Genomic DNA, 15,529 nt, shown 5'->3' with positions numbered 1-15,529 from the left:
CCCCCATCTTTCAAGCTTGTATAATTTTGATTTAAAACTGAAAGATGGTCTTTTTAAAAAATGATTTCTTTTGATTTTGAGATTGTAATTACATCTTTTCCCCTATCTTTCCCTCCTTCCAAATCTTCCCATGTATCCGTCCTTACCCTCTTTCAAATTCATGGTCTCTTTTTTATTATTGTTCCATAAGTCTATACAAGTATATCCCTAAATATATAGCTACAACCTGCCTCGCCTTTATAATGTAAAGACAGCCTTTGATTTTCAACATGTTCTTTCTACTTCAAGAACCATTGTAGACAGTTTTCCCCGACACGGGGAATGCTTTTAAACACGGAGTCCATCACGGAGTGAGGCTTTGAACCCTAGCCGTTCCGTCCCCTCCTCCATGTCTCCATGTCATTGCATACCTGTGTTACATATTTTTTTTAAAGAAGTATGATTTTTAATGCCTGGATTCCAATATTACAAACAGAAACTCTTTTAGAAGGAGTTTTCTCAGGTAGTTGAGTACAAAGTTAATATGTTACCTTGAAGTCACTCAGCATAGTGGCAAACACCTATAGTCCCAGAACTGGGGAGGCAGGAGGGCTAGGAACTGAGTCCTAGCTAGCTTGGGATAAATGATGGTGTATGCCTTTAATTCCAGTTCTTGAGAGACAAAGCCTGGCGGACCAAGGCCAACCTGGTCTACGTGTTGAGTCCTAGGACAGTAAGTGTCCATAGTGAGACCCTGTCTCAAGAAAAGAGAGGAGAGCTAGAAGGGTGGCACGGTGGTTAAGAGAATCTTGCTCTTGCAGAGGACCCAGGTTTGGTCCTTAGCACCCACGTCAGATGGCTCCCCAACACTTGTAACTCCTAGCACTAGGGATCTGGCACTTTGTGAACTTCAAAGGCACCCACACCCAGGTGCCAAAAACTCACACATGCACTTGTTAAAAATAAGTAAATTTGAATTGGGCGGTGGTGGCACATGCCTCTAATAATCCCAGCACTCAGGAGGCAGAGGCAGGCGGATCTTTGAGTTCAAGTCCAGCCTGGTCTACAGAGCTAGTCCCAGAACAGCCAAGGCTATACAGAGAAACTCTGTCTTGAAAAGAAAAAAATCATGTAGAAAAATAAATAAACAACAAGGATAAAAATACTATTAATACCAGTGAGGTGGCTCACAAAGTAAAGGTGCTTGTGGCCAAGCCTGATGACACATGGCGGGAGAAGCAACTCTTACAACTTGTTCTCCATATGTAATCAATAATTAAAAGAGAGAGAGAGAGAGAGAGAGAGAGAGAAACAGACAGACAGACAGACAGTGAGACTGACTTTCTAGGTCTGTTTCAAAAGACTTAAACTATAAAGAAAAAGGTCAATAATATAACTATACATTTTTATTTATGTGTATGAGTATTTTGCCTGTGGGTATGTCCATGTACCACGTGCATGCTATGCCTGAGGAGCCCAGGAGAGGGCGTTAGATCTCCTGGAACTGAGTTCCTTGGCTGGGACCTCCTTAACTTCTGAGCTGTTTCCTTGGGTGTATGTTTAAACATGGGGTTATATTGTCTTTGTTACATGTAAAGAATAAAAATTACAGAGAACTACAAAGGATTTATAAATACATGGTCGGGATGGCAAGGTGCTTCCTCTTTGAATGCAGTTCTTTGGGCTAATAAATGACAATAAGCCGCCGGTGTTGGCTTGGCTATGGTATTGTTCTCCAGATCCAGCCAGGCCTGGCTTTTAAGTTCGGATCCGAGATGGGTGGAGAAAGCGAATGGGTTGGAGTCTTTCTGGAGATTACACCTCATGGAGGAGAACTCAGTGCCCTCTCTTATCCCTTTCAGCCCCATCCATCCTGAAGCGGGCCCCTCGGAAGCGTCCACGTCGAGTGGCCTTTGATGGCATCACCGTCTACTATTTCCCACGGTGCCAGGGATTCACCAGTGTGCCCAGCCGTGGTGGCTGTACCCTGGGCATGGCTTCTCGTCATAGCACCTGCCGCCTTTTCTCCTTAGCTGAGTTTACACAGGAGCAGGTTGGGGCTCGGTGTGAGAAGCTCCGACGGTGTTTAAAGGAGGAGAAGCTGAAGATGCTGAAGCAGAAGGTATGGAAGCCCATGGCGCCATTGCATGTTACAAGCGCACAGTCTCCCCTTTAATCCCAGCACTTGGGAGGCAGAGGCAGGCGGATTTCTGAGTTCTAGGCCAGCCTGGTCTTCCAGGGCAGCCAGGGCTACACACAGAAACCCTGTCTTGAAAAACAAACAGAAAAGTGCAGAGAAGCGGGCCTGTGTTGGTGTTAGGGGATATTCAATGGCTGGGCTATATAGATCAGGCAGGAGGAGTGGGAAGGAGGTCCTGGTGTTCATCACCAGCATAAACCACGCATCTTGGTGTACCCCGGTCATCCCGGAACTTGGGAGGTGAAGGTGGAGGAGTCAGAGATTCAAGGTCATCCTCAGAAAGCTTCCAGAAAGCCCTTTCTCAAACGAAAAGTAGCCAGCCATCTTCAGACCAAAGGGTAGGCCCTGGGCATAATGCTTGACTCTTTCTAGCAGAATCTGATCCGCTGTCTAGACCGACCTAACACTGCGGTACATGCATCTAGTTAGAGAAGGGGTTTGTGTCTGATGGGAGATGGCGTGCGTAAGAGATCCTTGTAGATGCCAAGGGCAGTGTGTTCCCCTCCCCCATGCACAGCCCTCCTCCACGCTCTGGGAGAGCTAAATCTCTGTATCTCTTACGCCCCTTTTCTGTACTTGTTAGCCTTCAGTGCCTGGAGTCCCGGAGACACCGGCAGGCGTGCCTCTCCCAGTCGATGCCATCGATGCCTCTGTAGAGGAGGACTTGGCAGTGGCCGTGGCAAGTGGCCATCTGGAGGAAGCGAATTTCCTACAGCCCCATCCACCTCGGCAGCGAAGGGCCCTGCTTCGGGCTTCCGGTGTTCGAAGAATTGACCGAGAGGAGAAGCGGGAGCTGCAGGCGCTGCGCCAATCCCGGGAGGATTGTGGTTGTCACTGTGATGGCATCTGTGATCCTGAGACCTGCAGTTGCAGCCTGGCTGGCATTAAGTGCCAGGTGCGTGGTTGGACTGAGTAGGATATGGGGGATGTGCCTGGAATCCCAGCACTCGGGCGGATGTCGGAGGCTGGTGGATTTTTGAGTTCCACAACAGCCAGGGATACACAGGGAAAACCCTGTTGGTGGACAGCTGGGCCTGCTGGCACCTCCAAAGTCCTCACTTTGTCTTTCTCTGTAGATGGATCACACGTCCTTCCCCTGTGGCTGCTGCAGCGAGGGCTGTGAGAACCCCAATGGTCGAGTGGAATTCAATCAGAAAAGAGTGAAGACGCACTTCAGGCACACGATCACCCGCCTGCAGATGGAACAGGGTGCCAAGAGCTTGGGGGACCAGGAGTCCCCCGTGGAGGACACTCCTGTTGAACAAACGCTGCTTTCTCCCTTACCGCCTCCCAAGCCCCCTGTGAGCAGTGAGCTGGAAGACAACAGCTGCAGCAGCAACACGACAGACTCTTCCACGACCTCATTCTCTGGCAGCAGCGAGCCTCCAAGCCACCTTGCCCACCCCAGCCTGCCAGGTCCCACCTTCCGGTCTGGCGTAGATGAAGACAGCCTGGAACAGATCCTGAATTTCAGTGACTCAAACCTCGGAGTTGAGGAGGAGGGAGGGGGTGTGGGCAACTTGGATAACTTCAGCTGTTTTCATCTGGCTGACATCTTTGGGATCGGTGACCCCGGCAGCCTGGCCAGCTGGACTCACAGCCAGTCTGGCTCTAGCCTCCCATCGGGCATCCTAGATGAGAATGCCAACCTGGACGCCAGCTGCTTCCTAAACAGCGGACTTGAAGGGTTGAGAGAAGGCAGTTCTGGGTCCCCTGAGGGGCAGGCCGTCCAGGGCAGCTCCCTGGACGTCAGCTTATCCTCCTGTGACTCCTTCGAGCTTCTCCAGGCCCTGCCAGATTACAGTCTGGGACCTCACTATACTTCCCGAAGGGCATGTGGCAGCCTGGACAGCCTTGAGACCCTCCACCCTCTGCCCAGCTTCTCTCCACCAAGGGATGCCAACACTTGCTTCCTGGAGACTTTCATGAGCCTGTCTGAGCCGGTTACAGATATCCTGGCACCCCTTCTGGAGAGCCAGTTTGAGGACACTGCTTTGGCACCTTTAGTGGAGCCTGTGCCAGTGTAAGGATTAAAGTGCCTTTTTCCCCACCCCGAGACCCTGTTGCTGCTTTTTATGTGATCTTGGGGTTCCCCGAGGTCTATGTATGTAACGGTCTCCCATGGGCTGGTCCTGCCCACGGTGCCATGTGGGCTCCCTCTATTTTTACATTAACACTCTGAATTTATTTATTTTTTTATGTTTTTCTGTACCAAAGGGGGGTGGGGACGGTACCCCTCTTTCAATGCCTGATCTCTTTATGTCCAAACAGAGGTCTTCCACTTCCTGCTGTATGCCCGAAGGAGGAAGGGGCAGGGCTCTCCTGGAGCCTCCCATCCCCTCTTTCTGTACTGTAAGATGCTCCTTGGTCCAAAGGCGGCGACAGCTGAGCGCAGGGCCTTGCAGTTTCCTGTGACCCATAGGAGCTAGGTCTTCTGGACTGTGAAGATGTAATTTATTTCTGTAATTTATTTAGAGACTGAGATGGCAGTGGTTGAACCTCTCTGGCAGGTGGGCAATGTTGGGGCCGAGTCTTCAGTGTACCCTGCCAGTCTGGGCCTTGGTGTGGTGTGTGGGTTCGAGCTTATGACCTCATATCAAACAGCGGCCTGGCTCAACTGAACAGACAGGCTGTGCTTGACCAGCAGTGACCAAAACCCTTTCTGCCCCCTGCCCAGACACTCTACTTGCCCTCTTTCCAATTCCCTCTCCCCAAGTCCATGGGTTATTAAGCCCCTCTGTAGGATGGGAAGCCAGAGGCCCCCAAGAGGGGTATCAGGCTAGCCTAAGATGTGAAGCACATGTGTCACTGTCAAGCCTTTCTGGGCACTGAATCCACCCTAGCCCACCACACGCTCCCAGGCCTGCTGGCAAAGGGTGGCTCTTGAGGGCTCTTAGACCCTTCATTAGCTGATGTTGGATTTTATATGCATTTTTATATTGTCTCTAAGTGTCAGAACTATAATTTATTCATTTCTTTGTGTGTGTGTGTGCCAAGAAACGCAGGCTCTAGGCCTGCCTCCTTGGCCAGGAGGCCTTGCCAGCCTGTGTGCTTGTGGGAACACATTGTACCTGACCTGACAGGCACCAATAAAGATGCTCTATTTTTACGTGTAGTCTCCTAGTCCTTGGTGGGGTGGGGAGCGTGGTGCACCCTCAGGAAGCGTGTAGGGTGGGGCACTGCAGTGTAGCATGGACAGAGGTTGTACTGAGGCAGGAGGACAGCATGTTGGGCTTCCTTCCAGGCGGGCCAGTCAGGCTGTAGGCAGAGAGCCAGCTGAGAGGTTGGCTGGGCAAGTGGAACAGTTTTCCCCTCTGGATTAACCCGTTCCTCCATGACGCTGTCTGGAGCTATAAGGAGGTAGGGTTGTCTGGCGGGGGTGAGGGTGCGGGGGGGGGGGGGGGGGGGGGGGGGGGGGGGGGGGGGGGGGGGGGGGGGGGAGGATGCCCTTTGCATGCATACACACTGGTCTGGGTCCAGGGAGGGCAACCTAGTGGAGGCCTGGCCTGGTGACAGGCTGCTCAGGCAGCTGTAGTCCCTGGGGACTTGAGCTCCGGAAGTGTCTCTACCAGCCAGACCAGCCCGACCTGTCCTGAGGCAGCCAGAATAGGGCTTAGGTCGGGGGTGCAGAGCAGGCCGCTGGAGCCTGACTGCTAGTGCTTTGCACAGGTCCTCCAGAGAATGACCACAGGGGAACCTGCCTGTGCTATAGCCGCTCTGCTGTGTTCTACCCAAAAGGATGGATGCAGTCCCAGCTCTCACTGCATAGTGAGGTGATAGGATGTATAGATTGCCCACCCAGAGCCTGGGTGTCTCCAATCCTGTACAAATGACTGCTCCTCCCAAACTGGCTTGGTTCATGCGCATGTAACACCTTGAGTGCCTGGGTCATGATTCTGTTTTTATGTTTGTGACCTTCTGCTTTTGACAATCAGGGACCTCATGGCAATACCAGTGACCACCAGAGGGCCAAGGGCTTGAAGCACTGCTTGTAGTGGGGCCATGTGTACCCGTGAGTGGCTTAGCTTATTTATTTTGACCTCTCCGGATAGGGTGTCCTGTAACATCCTGTTGTCCTGTCTCCTCTCACTGAGGCTGGAAAATGCTTGGGCAGCGATCGAGCAGGAGTGGCAGCATCTGTGCCTCTTCCCAAGATTCTGAGAGGTTTCTCTGGTAATTCTCTGGTGGGAGGAGCTTCATCACCCCCCTACAGATTCCCCCACAGACTCAGTCCCTGATCAGACTGAGGTCTTCCCAGCTCCCATCTAGGGCCATGGGGTCAAGTCTTGTTTATAGAGGTCAGGGGAGATAGACAAAACATGACCAACACAATCTCTTTATGGCCAAGCGCTCCCAGAACAGACCTAGCTCCTAAGCCTGTCTCAACAAAACGGTTGCGAAACACATCATGGGAAAGGGAACCTGGTGTCCCTATAGGAAAGGGTAGGAACCTGGGGGAAGTGTTTTAGATCCGTGCATGTGACACCAGTAGCGGTGTTACAGAAAGGAGGGCAGGCTGGGGTGTCCTCCAAGCCCTTGATTCTAACCCCAGCCCCAGAAAAACAGCAGCCCTCCAGGCAACTCAATGCCTTACCCAGCTCTTGCTGGGTAGCTGAGGGTAACTTTGATCCTGCCTGATCCTCCTGCCTCTATCTCCCAAGTGCTGGGATTGTAGCAAGTTATCCCAACACACACACACACACACACACACACACACACACACACACACACATACACTTCTTTTTTTTAAAGATTTATTTATTTATTACATGTAAGTACACTAGATCTCATTACGGGTGGTTGTGAGCCACCATGTGGTTGCTGGGATTTGAACTCATGATCTTCCAAAGAGCAGTTGGTGCTCTTCCCCACTGAGCCATCTCACCAGCCCCCCACACACTTTTTGAGACAAGCTCTCATGCAGCCCAAGCTGTACTTGCTTTGTTGTGGAGGGTGACCTCTTTTTTTTTCTTTAATTCATTTTTTTTAAAGATTTATTTATTATTATACATAAGTACACTGTAGCTGTCTTCAGACACCCCAGAAGAGGGCATCAGATTTCATTACGGATGGTTGTGAGCCACCATGTGATTGCTAGGATTTGAACTCAGGACCTTCAGAAGAGCAGTCAGTGCTCTTAACCTCTGAGCCATCTCTCCAGCCCCAAGGGTGAACTCTAAGCTCCTGATCCTCCTGTCTCCTCTCCCCAAGTGCTGGGACAGTAAGCCCATGATAAGCCCATGGCTTTGTGAAAACCACATCTGCATTCTGCCCACACTAAGTTGTTTGTTTTGTGGTTTCCTTCCTTCCTTCCTTCCTTCCTTCCTTCCTTCCTTCCTTCCTTCCTTCCCCCCTCTCTTTCTTTCTTTCTTTCTTTCTTTCTTTCTTTCTTTCTTTCTTTCTTTCTTTCTTTCTTTCTTTCTTCTTTTGGTTTTTCGAGACAGGGTTTCTCTGTGTAGCCCTGGCTGTCCTGGAACTCACTCTGTAGACCAGGCTTGTCTCGAACTCAGAAATCCGCCTGCCTCTGCCTCCCAAGTGCTGGGATTAAAGGCGTGCGCCACCACCGCCTGGCGAGGCTGCTTTCTTTATTCACTTAGTCATTACATTTTTATTTTGTGTATACACATGAGTTTACATATGCTACAATTCCTGTGTGGAGGTCAGAGGGCAACTTGCAGGAGTTAGTTCCCTCCTTCCACCATGTGGGACCCAGGGGTTGAGCTCAGGTCTTCAGAGATGGGACAGGAACCTTTACCTGCTGGGCTATCTATCTCACCGCTCTCTTGTTTTGAGACTATATCTGGCTACATAGTCCTGGATGGTCCTGAACCCACTGTGCAAGCCAGGCTGGCTTCAGGCTCGCAGCTGCCCTCCCTCACCCCACCCCCCACTCCCGACCTCTCAAGCACTGGGATTGTAACTGTAGGATAATACCATGCCTGCCTGTAGTTTTCTTTAAATAGAATATATCAATAGCCTTGAAAGTGAGAGATCCTGATCAACAGCACCTAAGAATTCTGCTAGCTATTATATAAACATGGATAAGCACAGGGTTGTTCAATTTAAGGGGTGAAAAGTATAGTTTGGAAGTACAGAATGTACCCCTCATTTCTATCCTAGGACCATAAATAAAACAACTTCTAGACATTACCGGCAAAGCCTGATACAATGATTTGGGAAATAGAGTCTTTTTTTTTTTTTCCAAGACAGGCTTTCTCTGTGTAGCCCTGGCTGTCCTGGAACTCACTCTATAGACCAGGCTGGCCTTGAACTCAAAAATCTGCCTACTTCTGCCTCCCAAGTGCTAGAATTAAAGGCATGCATGCGCCACCACTGCCCAGCTTTGTTTTTTTCTTTTTTGAGACATGGTCTCATGTACCCCAGGGCAACCTCAGACACTAAGTTAGATGACCCTGACCTGGTAACTTTACTGCCTACACATCCAGCATGGGGTTCCAGGTGTGCACCACTAAAGCCAGTTTAAGTGATGCTGGGAATCAACTTCTTCACGCACACTGGGCACGTGCTCCTCCAACTGACTCAGCATGCCCTGCCCAGGTCTCATTTCTTGCTGAAGAGGAGGGCACAGACCCAGAAAGGGCAAGCACTTGGGAGGAGCACGCAGTGAGAACTTGGGCCTCCAGATACCCAGTTCAGAGTTCCTTTCCCTGAGGCTGGGGTGACCCACCATTCCATCCTGAGAAACAGGAACCAGTTAAAATGATCATTAGCCATCTGAATGTGGACCAGTGTCTGCCCCTTAGGCATTAAGTGGGATCCTGGAAGGTGAGCTGGTTGTCCAATATCTTACAAAAGCCAAATCGTGGTTGCGTGTAGGGGGAGGACGGGGCTCAGTGGTAATCTGGCTTGTCCCAAATGGTGGTCCAGCTTGGGGGAATGTGGGTAGGAACAGAACATGGGGACAGAGAAGCACAGTGAATGGGCCTTGAAAAAGCTGCTGCCCTCTTGCACAGGGCCTTAGCTAGGGTCCCTGCTGTGGCTGGTCCTCCTATCTGAGCCCACTGCCGGGCAGACCTGGTGGGTATCAGGGCAGGGAGGGCCAGTGCTTCTCTAGCTCCGAGATGCTGGGGACAAGACTGGGGCAGGGGTACACCTCGAAATAGCTATAGGGTACTTTCCTAGCCATCACTGTGCTGGGGGGATCTCTGTTCCACGTCTTCAAGAGTCTGGAACAAATGTGAGGTCCATGAGAAAGGCCCAGGAATCCCTGGTACGGGCTAAGCCAAGCCAGCTGTCTCCCTTCCCCAGGCAAGATTACTTCTTAGGCCTTAGAAACATAAAGCTTCCACACGAGGCATGAATCCAAATAAAGCACAGACGACACAGAAATGGGGAGAATATGCATTTCTCACTTGTTTCTCCATGGCTTCACTTCCCACTCTCCCTGGAATCGTCTATAGACTGATGCTCCCCAAGCCTAAGCCCCTTCCAGCCACAGCTAGGGCCTCAAGGACCCTTGGGCTTTCTCCAAAATCTCTTCCCTGATCTTGGGGTAGTTGGGGTGCTCCGTCAAGACCTGGTACAGAGAAAGATTGGATGTGTGGGATCAGGCAGGGGGCCCACCACGGCACCCTCCCCGCTTCTGTTCGTGACTTACACTGTGACAGACTTCAATGGCATCTACGAATTTCTTGTCTTTCAGGTAGTTGAAAGCCAGCTTGAAACCTGTCCAGGAGTGGGGGGAACACTCTGGTGACCGGGGAGCCCTCCGGTTCCCTGAACTGTCAGGATGCAGGGCTTGGGTTCTAAGATCAGGGTAGGAGCCCTGCATCCCTTGGCCTGTGCCTTACCAATGGCAGGGTTAGCCCGGTGACTGTACTTCCAGGCCAGCTCATAGTTGGTCGCTGCGTCCTTGTAGGACTGCTCTTTCTCCATGATGAAGCCCATGGACTCATAGGCCCTGCAGCAAGACTGCGGGGAAAGCCAGTTAGCACCTCTGCCCAGCAGCAGCCACCATGGTCTTCAGGGTGGGCACCAGGAGGGGCAACGGGATGGCGATGAGCAGCAGTAACCCAAAGTGTAGAGGGACCCCCCAAAAGCACCTTCAGCTTTTCGAAGGGTTAACTGTTCAAATAAAGCCCTCAGTCAACAATTCCATCTCTCAGAAGCTAACCCTTGCATATGGCTCAAGCCCACTGACCTCTCTTAACTCTCTTGGGCATTCTGTTTTCTTTTCCGCCTGACCCTCATAAGCTTGGCCCTTCCTTCCTGTGGCTCCTGGTCTCCCACCTCTTCACCCTGCTCACCCCTCCCTTATCCTCCCATGCCAGGGTGAGCTATGCCTTGTTATACTGCAGACAGCGGCGCAGCAGCTCCAAGGCCAGGTCGAACTTGCCGCCCTGGCAGTAGATGTCTGCCAACAGAAGCCAGCTCTTCTCCAGGTCTTCGGCCTCGTCCAGCATCCATGGGAATTTGGCCAGGCGCTTCAGCTGTGTTCGTGCCTTGGGGACTTGCTTCAGGAGTATGTAGGCCTGCGCCATGGCCAGCAGTGCCGGGATGCTGTCCTTCTGCACACATCCGTGGGGAGCAGACATTGGGGCGCATTGGCAGTCACCTCCACCTTGACCCTTGCCCACCAGAGAACCCGTCCCTAGTCCTCACACCTCAGCCTGGGCCATCTCGATAAAGGTTCCCAGAGCCACCTCTATATTCGCCTTCTCCCTGGTGGCTAGCAGGCAGAGACTCTGCAGCAGCCGCAACTGTGTCTGCCCGGATTCCGAGTGTGGGTAAAATTCCCGAAGTAGTTTCTCGGCAGTGCGCACCCCGTGCTGCTGGGACTCTTTCCTGCTGGCAGAGCTGTGGGCACAGGACGCGTGCTGAGAGCCTGCTTGTGGGGCACTCACCTGGCCTTCTCCCCTCGGCCCTCCCCCCACCCTCTCGTCCAGTCCCCGGTCCCACCTCCTAGTCCTCTTACTTGCTGTCACCCACCAGGCTCTCAAAAGCCTCTCCACCCACAATCTCGTTGTCAGGGTTCAGACAGATCTGCACCATGTAGCAGGTGGCAAGCTGGCCCCAGGTGCTGTCCTTCCGGGCTTTGTTCAGGAACCTCAAGGCTTCATTCGGCTGTCCAATGTGCCTGTAGTGAGTGAGTTAAAGAAATGCCAGGAGCTGTGAGGGGAATTGTGAGGCCAGGGGGCACAGACGCCAGGTCTGAGAGCTCCTGGTGCTGGAGGCTGCTCTGCCTCCCTTCTACCGAGCAAAAGACACTAGCTACCTGCTAGGGGCTTCTCTTACTCCACTGCTGCCCCTCTGTCTCCTTGAGCCTAACTCACCAGTAGTAAATGCCTTGACAGTAGTTGAACCCTGGCTCCAAAGGCACCCGGCTAGACACCTTCTTGGACAGTTCAAAGAAAGCAGGGGCCTCTTCAAGCTTGCCGCTCCGTCGCAGCAGATCGACCAGTTTATTCAATACCAAAAAATTGTCTAAAATAAGAGCAGAAATCTGCAGCATGTGGTGGCCAATAATTGCATCAGACCGGTGTGATGGGGCCTGAGGGGGGAGGGGTGCTGTGCCTCAGGCTGGTGTGATGGGGCCTGAGGGGGGAGGGATGCTGTGCCTCAGGCTGGTGTAATGGGGTCTGAGGGGGGGGGTGCTGGATCTTGAGGGCGCCCTAGGAGACACTACTTGTTTAGGCTGAGCACAGATAAGTCTGTGTGCAAGCGTGAGTAAATTATATAGTCCTTGAAATAGCTACAGCAAGGGCTAAGGAGACGCTTCTGTCAGCAAAGTACTTGCTGGACAAACATGAGGACTTGAGTTCAAATTCCCAGTGCCCATCTTAAAACGAAGTGGTGGGCTCTGAGTGTGGCCACACGTCTCCTGAACCTCAGGCTTTGGAGGGCACAGACAGAATGGTTTCTGAGGCTTGCTGGCTCCAGGCCAAGTTCAAGTTCGGCTAGGGTTTTTTTTTTTTTTTTTTTTTTTAAAGATTTATTTATTTCATGTATGTGAGTGAACTGTCGTTGCCTTTAGACACACCAGAAGAGGGCATCAGATCTCCATTACAGATGGTTGTGAGCCATCAAGTGGTTGCTGGGAATTGAATTCAGGGCCTCTGGAAGAGCAGTCAGTGCCCTTAACTGCTGAGCCATCTCTCCAGCCCCTCAGCTAGAGATCTTGTTCCAAGAGGAAGAGGATGAAGGTGGTAGAGCAGGTCACCCATTCTCTGACCTCTAGGCACACTCTCAGTGTGTGTGTGTATGTGTCTGTCTGCCTGTCTGTCTGTGTCTCTCTCTCTTTCACACACTTGCACACACACGCACACACACACAGTGACAGCACAGTTACACTTACTAATCTAGTACTTATAGTGTACCTGGCTCTGTGTCCTGTCTGTGACTTAGCTATAGGTAAATATTCTTTCTGTCCTCATTTGACAGATGAGGATAAAGAGCATGGAGGCGTGAAGTAATTTTTCAAAGGTCATACAACACAGCCAAGTGATATCAGGATTCAGACCCAGGTACCCTGTCTCTAAGACTCTATACCTAACCGAGATTCCTGGGCCCATAGTGACTACTGTGGACTGGCTGGGTCTATGGCTTGGGCTTCAGGTTTGACCCTTGAAGCAGCTGTTTCATTCAGCAGCAAGTAGGGGCGAAGCTACAATCAAGAGAGAACATCTGCCAGGCAGTGGTGGCACACGCCTTTAATCCCAGCACTTGAAAGGCAGAGGCAGGCGGATTTCTGAGTTCAAGGCCAGCCTGGCCTACAGAGTGAGTTCCAGGACAGCCAAGGCCACACAGAAAAACCCTGTCTCAGCCCCCACCCCCACCCCCCAAAAAAGAGAGAACATCTAAGTGCCTTTCAAGTGGGCATGGCCGTAAAGGAGATTGTTCAGTCCCAGTGGCTGCAGAGATATGGAGCGAGACAGGCTGTCCTGGCTCCAGTGCCAAGTGCCTGGGTTCAGGAACTGGCCCCTTGAGCTCAGGAAGGGCTGCCACGTTCTGGGTTTTTATCAGTTTCCTGCCTCTCTGGGAACAATTGGAAAGAAAGGGGCTTCCTTTGACCAGCCAGGAAGGAGGGGAGAAGGCCCACCCTTCTCTGGAATAGCGGTGCTGGCTGGGTGGGGAGGCAGTCGGCGGGGCCTAGTTACCTGGAGCTTTCTCCAGCACTTGGCGGTAGAGATTGATGGCGGCTTCGTAGTTTTGTTTTCTAAACATCAGGTCAGCCAGCATCTATCAGAAGACACACAAGCTGTGCATTCCTGACAGCGGCATGCATGGGAGCTGGCCGAGAGGAGGTCCAGGGAACCTGGGGGACTCCGGACACCCTACCCGAAGGTGGAGATCGCAGGTTATTTTCTGACTGCAAGGTGTGAGCCTGGGGTGGCCCTGGAGAAGGTGTGAGTAACAGACAAGCTAGAAGGCCTGACCAGGGAGGATTATTTCACAGGTTTTCAGTCACGCGACCTTCACCTTCACCTCACAGTGGGTGTGGTTTCCCCTGAAGTCGGTTCAACCACGCCCCGCCACCACAGCCCGGCGCAGAGGTTGCTGCTGCCCTCTGCTGGCCAGCCCATCCCTCCCTACATAGAGCAGAGCAAGAGGCTGGGGTCTGGGTCCCAAAGCCAGTGAGGCATCTAAGGGTAAGCCCAAGTCTGGTCCCAGGACCCCCGGGGAGGTGCGCCGCATGGCATCTCCTACCACGGCCGCTCTCTCGTGGGTCTGCTCCATCTCTAAGAGGGGGACACAGCGCTGTTCACACAGGTCCAGCTGCCCCTGAAGCAGGTAGAGCTGTGCCAGCTCCAGCACCACCTACGACAAGACCAGACAGAAAAAACAAGCCAGCGCCGCAGGCCCGGGAAAACCCTGCAATCACCTTTGACTCCGACTTCCCTCCCCTCTCAGCTGGCTTCTAAAGCAGATGATGGCTCTTGCCCTCTTGTCCCACCAAATTTCCCTGCTATTCTGTCGGGTTTAGCAGCGGAAGGAGATGAGGCCTGGCTAACCCACTAATCGGGCCTCTGCTCCTTCCTCGGGGGATTCCTCTGTGCCCCGGACTCCAGGATAGATGGCAGGCAAGGCTAGTCTCCCACAGGCTTCTCACTTTCCTCTTGCCTGAGGGCAATCTGTAGACTCATGTCCTGCCCTACTGTCTCCAAGGCCTAGAACAGTACCTGCTACGAACCAGGGATCTGTCAAACAGTGAACGGTTACCGGCTCTTTTTTCACACAATACACTAGATATATTTTTGAGATTTCATGTATCTCAGGCTGGCCTCCAACTCATTGTGTAGTCAAGGATGACCTCCTGCCTCCACCTCCCAAGCGCCGCAGAGAAGAAAGGTTTGATGTGGTGTTGGGGACTGAACCCAGGGCTTTGTGCCCGCTAAGCAATCACTCTTCCACTGCTGGGCTCTTTCTTCGGTGTGAACTTAGCGTGAACTGGTTCCCCATCTGGAACCACACCCCTCCGACAGCTCTCAGCCTGGGCTCCATTCCCACGCAGCCTGGCAGTCATAACTCTCACCACCCCCCCTCACCCTAAGCGGCAGGAACCTGCAAAGGCCAGGCGGACACGGCCTTCAGAGGTATCTTCCCCACTCTTGCCTCCATAAATGTCCACAGATGGTCCTCCTAGCCTTCCTCTAGGAACAGTAGTAGTTGAGGACCCAGAGTCAATGGGAGCCGCTTCCCACCCTGGAGGTCTCCCTCCCCCTTACACTGAAGCAGCAACACCCCCACACTCCTGATCCTGCCTCCAGTTTCCAAGGGCTGAGATAACACATGTGTGCCATCCTACTTGGTTTGTAAGCTACTGGGGACTGAACCCAGGGCTTTGTGGGTGCTAGGCAAGTACTTTAGCAACAGAGCCACATTCCCCAGCCCTCAGGGTGTTACTCTGAGGGCCACACACCTTATTGTCTGTGGGCGAGTAGGTGAGGGCGTCCTTATAGGATTTCACAGCGCTGTTGTAATCTTTCTCTGCCAGATGATGCTCCCCGATCTGGATGCAGATGGTGGCTGCCAGTTGATTCTGGAAGGGGATCATTTCTGGTTGCTCCAGAGGAGCCCGCTTCAGTATCCGGGACTGGAGGTCCAAGGCCTTGGGGAACCGGAGAGGTTAGGCTCAGAAATCCTGAGCCCACGAGCCAGTGCACAGGCATTTCCAGTGTTCCAGGGCTGGCAGGGTCAGAAGGGGTGCCTTGAGGAAGTCGGGGCCATGCCCTCAGCACAAAGGAGGGAGGCTGGCACTGCCCCTGGGGGCAAGCAGAAGCTACTGCACTCACTTGCCTGCCTCCTCACAACTCGAGGCTGTGCCTAACTTGCTTTGCTGTCTTGCAGATTAGAGCAACACACAAGAGGTGCGCAAAGCACGCTGGTTTT

The 15,529-nt window shown here is 52.5% G+C and overlaps 2 protein-coding genes across 4 annotated transcripts in view; one reads left to right on the top strand and one right to left on the bottom strand.

The window, feature by feature from the left end:
• Nucleotides 1-4,235, top strand: part of Csrnp1 (cysteine and serine rich nuclear protein 1) — an 11,754-nt gene extending 7,519 nt beyond the window's left edge. For all 3 annotated transcript variants that reach the window (XM_031344905.1, XM_031344906.1, XM_031344907.1), the window contains exons 3-5: nucleotides 1,842-2,101; nucleotides 2,763-3,074; nucleotides 3,256-4,235. In XM_031344905.1, the coding sequence (XP_031200765.1) occupies nucleotides 1,842-2,101; nucleotides 2,763-3,074; nucleotides 3,256-4,206 (1,523 nt within the window). In that variant the 3' untranslated portion in view covers nucleotides 4,207-4,235. The remainder of the gene's footprint in view (nucleotides 1-1,841; nucleotides 2,102-2,762; nucleotides 3,075-3,255) is intronic.
• A 5,294-nt stretch (nucleotides 4,236-9,529) lies between these two features.
• The window catches only part of Ttc21a (tetratricopeptide repeat domain 21A), a 34,950-nt gene continuing 28,950 nt past the window's right edge, over nucleotides 9,530-15,529 (bottom strand). The window contains exons 20-29 of the mRNA XM_031346249.1: nucleotides 15,060-15,248; nucleotides 13,847-13,957; nucleotides 13,297-13,378; nucleotides 11,473-11,623; nucleotides 11,115-11,276; nucleotides 10,804-10,996; nucleotides 10,483-10,707; nucleotides 9,991-10,111; nucleotides 9,798-9,865; nucleotides 9,530-9,716 (exon numbers count right to left, since the gene is read on the bottom strand). Of these exons, the coding sequence (XP_031202109.1) occupies nucleotides 9,639-9,716; nucleotides 9,798-9,865; nucleotides 9,991-10,111; nucleotides 10,483-10,707; nucleotides 10,804-10,996; nucleotides 11,115-11,276; nucleotides 11,473-11,623; nucleotides 13,297-13,378; nucleotides 13,847-13,957; nucleotides 15,060-15,248 (1,380 nt within the window). The 3' untranslated portion in view covers nucleotides 9,530-9,638. The remainder of the gene's footprint in view (nucleotides 9,717-9,797; nucleotides 9,866-9,990; nucleotides 10,112-10,482; nucleotides 10,708-10,803; nucleotides 10,997-11,114; nucleotides 11,277-11,472; nucleotides 11,624-13,296; nucleotides 13,379-13,846; nucleotides 13,958-15,059; nucleotides 15,249-15,529) is intronic.

The sequence above is a fragment of the Mastomys coucha genome, unplaced genomic scaffold (genome assembly GCF_008632895.1).
Source record: "Mastomys coucha isolate ucsf_1 unplaced genomic scaffold, UCSF_Mcou_1 pScaffold23, whole genome shotgun sequence".
NCBI lineage: Eukaryota > Metazoa > Chordata > Mammalia > Rodentia > Muridae > Mastomys > Mastomys coucha.
The sequence above is the reverse complement of the archived record's forward strand: the minus strand, read 5'-3'. Positions and strand labels throughout refer to the sequence as shown.